The 6,000-nt window shown below is 39.8% G+C and overlaps 1 protein-coding gene across 5 annotated transcripts in view; it reads left to right on the top strand.

The window, feature by feature from the left end:
* The first annotated feature begins 233 nt into the window (after positions 1–233).
* arl6 (ARF like GTPase 6) overlaps positions 234–6,000 on the top strand; it is a 52,788-nt gene continuing 47,021 nt past the window's right edge. The window contains exon 1 of one of the 5 annotated variants that reach the window (XM_069889443.1): positions 234–567. Coding sequence is in view for 3 of the 5 variants with exons in the window: in XM_069889440.1 (XP_069745541.1) it covers positions 967–1,091 (125 nt within the window). In the remaining 2 variants the exon portion in view is untranslated. Of the gene's footprint in view, positions 568–800; positions 890–944; positions 1,092–6,000 lie in introns of those variants that run through there. The other 4 variants (XM_069889446.1, XM_069889440.1, XM_069889442.1 and 1 more) reach the window with 4 other exon arrangements.

The raw sequence follows: 6,000 nt of genomic DNA, 5'->3' as shown, positions 1-6,000 counted from the left end.
TCAGGATTAAGGACGGGGACAGGTCCTGCCCAATGATGAGACTCTGCTCCAACGCTCCTTGCCCAACTCGGGTCCCGGAAACGCTACACCGGTTCTCTTTGCACACGTGCTGTCTGATCGGCTGGACATTTTCTGTTTGGCTTCCCTCACCTCACGGCACTCCAGCGGGAACGCGGCTCCCAGTCCTGCCCACCGCCCCCCTCCTGTGACGTCACGGGCACATCCGGCGGCTCCACCGGAAGCGCGGTCTGGCTCTCCCGGAGGAGAAAGGAAGGCTCTGCCTTAACAACCCGCACCGCGCTTGTCAATAGAGCTCAGACGTGGGCGGTTTATGCTGAGCGACGATGAGCGTGCTTGCAGGCTGTAGTCTTTGACTGTCCTGCCATTTGTTGTTCATGTCTTTGGAAGGTCTCGCTGTTGTCAGTCATGCCAGGGTTCCTGCAGGATTAGTGTTCGAGCCCAGGACGATCAGAGAGGGTGGGAGGTGAAAGGAACACTGCAACTGCTCGGAGGGGAGAGCTGGGCAGAACAGGTCCTGTGGCCTCCAGGCAATTCCTTGAAGGAACAGTAAGTACTTTTATATGCTAATTTCATGATGTAGGGATTGAGCAAACATGTGAAGCACCAGACTCTTCTTAATTGAACTCTAGCCAGTAAAAAAGTAGCAATAAAGTTAATTGTAATCGTGGCCTCTGCTCTCACCAACAGCTACCAGTTTTAGTTCTGACCACTGCTGTCACGGTTATTAAAATGTGTTGCAATTGCAATCACAATCATTCGCATCATTATTACAACAATATAATGACTTTCATGTAGTAATGTGTCCCAAAGTTACAGAAATGCTGTTGAACACCCAAAGAAATTGGTTTTAAAGAGCATTCCGAAAGAAGTGAGATTTTGATTGGAAATTGTGTCTCATGAATCTGATAAAAATATTTTGAAGAGGTGACCAAATAGATTGTCTACATGAACTTTAGTAAGGCATTTGACACACTCTTGTATGGGAGAGGAGTGTGGAAAATTAGATCACATGGAATCCAAAGGGTGCTGACCAATTGGATTCAAAATCAGCTTGGTGGAAGGAGTCAGCGGTGAGTAGTAGAGAAATTATTTTCAGATTGGTGGCCTGTGGCCAGTGTTGCAGAGGTTGGTGTTTGGTCTAATTGTTGTTTATTATCTATATTAATGTGTTGAACCACAGTGTAGTTAACATGATTTGTACATAGCACCAACATTGGTAGCGTGGTGGATAGTGGAGAAGGAAATCTAAGCTAAATCTAGATCAGTTGGGAAGGTAGGTCAAGGCGTAGCAAGTGGAATTTAACGCTGATATGTGAAGTGTTACACCTTGGTACGTCAAACCAGGGAGGACTTGCACATCAAATGGCAAGGTCCTGGAGAGTGTTGTACAGCAGAGAGACCGAGAAGTTCAGATGCATAGATCCCTGAACATCTAACTCAGGGACAGGGTGGTGAAGTAGACATTTGTCTTCATTGAGCAGGGTACTGAGTACAAAAGTTGGGACCTCATAATTCAGATGCACAAGGTGTTGGTGAGAACATATTTGGAGAACTGTCTGCCGTTCTGATCGCCCAGCTAGAGGAGGATATCAATAAGCTTGAAAGGGTATGGAGAAAATTCACCAGATCTAGCCATGACTGGAGGATTTGAGTTATATGTAGAGATTGCATAGGTTTGGTTTCCCCTCCACCCCAGAACATAGGAAGCTGAGGATGATCTTGTAGGGATTTATAAAAGCATGAAGAGCATAGATAAAGTAAATGCTCACTGACTTTTTCCTTGGGTAGCTGGTTCTAGAACTAGAAGGAACATCCTTAAGGTGAAAAGGTAGACATTAAGAGGAACCCGAAGAGGAAATTTTTCACTCAGAGGGTCTTCTGTATCTGGAACAAGCTGATGGAAGAAATTATAGAAGCAAGCACATTTTTAACATTCAAAAGCCATTTGGATAAATAGTTGGATAAGAAGGGCTGAGAGGGCTATGGACCAAATGCAGGCAAGTGAGACAAGCCCAGATTGCCATCTTAGTCAGTATAGATGAGTTGGGCTGTAGGGACTGTTTCCTCCTATATGATTCTCTTATTCAGATTGCTGAAGACTGGTGCTCATGAATGGTTCAGTGAAAAATGCAAATGGGCAAGAGGAGTACAGATGCCCCAGATGGCAGGCATGTTGGCAGAATAAGAAATAATTAAAAAAATCTTGAGATCAAATTTAAAGTGAAAGCCTTCCTAAGCAGAAATTGGAGACTCTTCACATTAGTGCTGGAGTAGTTTAGAAATAATCACAACATGAACGTGATTCATCGGTAAATAAGCTGATGTAAGGGTGGAGTTGATGTAAGGGTGAAGTTGCAGATGTGGATGCATTTGCTTTTAGTATTGGATGAAACATAGGGAGTTTTTTGATGTCTCCTTATTTGACAAATAAAGGGAGAAAAGTATTGCTTGGGGTTGGAGTTAGTAGCAAGTTGCAGGGATTGAAGATAATAGCCTCAGTTTTTAGTTGAAAGAAGTTGTTTCTCAACCAGAATTGAATGTTAGGCAAACATGGGAGAAAGTAGCAGCATAGAGTTATAATGTGGCCAATGTTGACATGGAACTTGCTAAACTGCATGAATTAGATTTTTGGGAGACTTGCTTGTCATGTTTGCATTTCACTTTTCACCTCTGAGTTAAATGGTTCTAGATTCAAGTCCCACCATCTCCAGAAATCTTGGCTCGTGCTCCACTGTAGATATATGTAATACATTGTTGATGACCTCCTGGCTAAAGATTATTTCAAGGAAGACTAGAATTTTTCCATTGGATGTTTAATATCTTTTATGCAGTAATAAATTACCCAGTAAAGATGATATCTATGTTTATGGCTTGCAAGACATTTTGTTGTTAGTGTACTATTATTATGAGCATGTAGTGACTCACACTTTAAGGGTTAGTACAGGCTGTGACCATTCCCAACTGTGGAGAGAACTGAGTGCAACAATCAGGTACAGACTGCCCAAAGTTTATCCTCTGGAGGAAGAGAGAAAATATTTGGGGCAGGTGGGGAGAGTCATGTGAGAGAAACATTTAAAGGAACAGCACACTTGGTGATCAGCAGCCATCTCATGAACATGTTGCTGGAGTGACTCAGTGTGAAATGGACACGTTGGCTGATTCTCCTTGTCAGGGGGATTATTGAATCCCAACGTGACCAAAGGAAAGGTCATTTTTGAAGGAGAATTATTGAACCACACCGTGACCAAAGGAAAGGTCACTTTGGCTGACCTGTGCCAGGGTTTTTGGAAGCAATGTGGAAATCGCACGTTTCGTTTCCCCTTGCCAAGGAAAAGGGAAGTTGTGACAACCGTTTGCTTGAAAGGATATTTCTCAGCAAACAACCAGACAAGGATTCATGAGTTTCCAGCAGTCCTGTCATTCAGTCTCTCACTCCTCCTTTGTGACCTCCTGTGCATCGGTTAGAGTCTGCATCCCAACACAGGACTGACTTCCCAGAATTATGCCTAAGCTGAAATGGTTTGGGTATCCCACATACACACACATAAGTATATTTGTGCATAGTTGGGGTTAAGTTAATTAATGTGTTATTTTATTTGTAGTTCTAAACAAATATCTTGTTTTTAAAAAAACATATGAACACTGCATGGTGAATTTCTATTGGTGACGGTTTGCGGCGTAACAGCTATAGACAAACAGTGGCTGCCTCTTTTTTGCTCAGACCTTGATGAAGGTCTCAGGCACGAACGTTAGTTGTCCTTTACTTCTTGCAGGTGCTGCAGGATCTGCTGAGATTCTCCAGCACTTTTGTTTATTGCACTCGAGACAAACTTCTTTTTAAAAAAAAAAATTTGTTCATTAATTCATGTCAAGTTACACCAAGTTTCTACAATCCCATTTTCAAATAGCCAAGAGTTAAGGTGATTGAATTATGTCTCTTAACAGAAATATATGTTAATTAGCTTCAAAACTCATTTAAAATGCTGGCTGAAGAAAATATCAGAAATTCATCCTCACGCCAAATCAAATGTGTCTGATCGGTAGCATTGATTCAGCTCGACATTGTGTTAGGGTGGTAATTATTTATTTGGCATGCTGGTTGAATATTCTCCAGGAGAATTTTGATTTATTTCCCCCAGTTGGTATCAAATGCAACGTTCACTTCTTACCACAAGTTGCCGATGTCCCACCAGTATATAATATGGTTATACAGCAACTTTTGAAATTAGATTGTACCTACATCTTTTGCCGACCTTGTAATCATTTAGGTGGAATTTCCACAATCAAGACCTTTTAGAATGATTCAGGGGTAACAAGTTCAAAACTAATGAAAAGGTAGAAAGATACAAATTTCAAAAAAGCTATTTATAATTTACCGTAGGAATTCAAAATGATTGTTGCCACCCAGGTATTGAGCTATACTGAGCTGTTAATGCATTATCTATTAAGCTACTTAAGAGCAGACCCATCTTCTCCTTCTGGCATTAAGTATTAGTTTACGTGTTTATGTGTTGGAGAAAAATAAAGTGGAGAATTAATTAACTACCATGTCTAGCTCCAAAAGTGGTTTAAAAAAAAATTATTCTAGTAGATTAAACTTTTAGGTCATGATTAAAATTATTTCCATTATGTGCAACCAAGCTGCATTTATATTTTTACATAACCTTTGTGGTATTGATGTCTTTGTCATGGAAATAGAACAAAATTAAAATTTATCAGAACAGTAGCATCTAAAATGGTTATCACTGAAGTTACTGTCATCACAATATGAAATTTCTGGATATGTATGCCTTCAATAGGGTATTAATTTTTTTAGAACTGTGGATCTTGAAAATCTGAAGTTCAAAACACCATATTGGAGAAAAATAACTCGGCAGATCTGTGGAAAGAGAAAGAGAGTGAGGGGATCAAGGATTGTGTGATAGGAAGATTAAGGATTGTTGAGATAGCCATGATTCCATGGTGACAAGAGAAGCAAGTTAGGGGGGCTGAATAACTTGCTACTTTTCCTGTTTATGGTAACAAGAAAATAAATTTAAGTTGCGGAGAAGGATGCACAGACAAACGTAATATCTGATAGTCCTAAACCAGAGTTGCAAAAGTTATGCTTCTGTGAATGGAGTCATGGAGAAAGAAAATGAATAAAAGGATATGTTAAAGGTGTAAAATACAGTTTTGAACTATTGTTGAAATTTGAAGGTGGAAGTATAAAGCAGATTAGACATTGTCTGTAGAGATAGAAAAATTTGTGCTAATATTATCTGTCTTATCATTCTCTAACTATTCTTGTTAATCTATAAACTGGCTCTGTAAACAGCAGAATTACCTTGGCAAACCTGGCCTCACCTTGTCAAAGCCATCCCTACCTCTTTCCCTCTGCAACTTAAAATTAACTTGTTTGCTCACTGTCCAGTTCTGATGAAGAGTCTTCAAACTAAAACATTAATTCTGATTCTCTTTCCACAGATACTGTCTGATTTGTCATATGTATCCAGCATTACCTGTTAAAATGTATTAAGTTGTGTATGCTTCAAACATGAGGGGATTTGGCAAATGGGAATGGCTGAAATTATTTAGCAGATACCGACAGATAATATGCAGAGAATGCTTCCGAGTGAATACCTGTTAAAAGATCAATGGGTTCGTCGTGAAATGTCTTTCTGCATTATTCCCTGGTTGTTGCCATATATTTTCCTGAGCAGAATTGCACCTTGTAATTTTTTGTCATTTATTGTAAAACCTACAATGTTTAAACTTATATAAATAAAACCTACAATGTTTAAACTTATATAAATGTTAGCTATTTCATCTTGGAATAATGTGTGTAGTTGCACATCACTCCATGCATAAATGTAATACTGTCCTTGTAATGTAGCATGTATTCAACAGGAGCTGGTGGCCAATCATTTTGTTGAAATGGTTGTGTTTAAGTTCCATTTGTGATCGGTTGATTATCTTGAGCTGCAAAAAGAGCAATTC

Source organism: Narcine bancroftii, chromosome 7 (assembly GCF_036971445.1).
Source record: "Narcine bancroftii isolate sNarBan1 chromosome 7, sNarBan1.hap1, whole genome shotgun sequence".
NCBI classification, from domain to species: Eukaryota; Metazoa; Chordata; class Chondrichthyes; order Torpediniformes; family Narcinidae; genus Narcine; species Narcine bancroftii.
The sequence above is the reverse complement of the archived record's forward strand: the minus strand, read 5'-3'. Positions and strand labels throughout refer to the sequence as shown.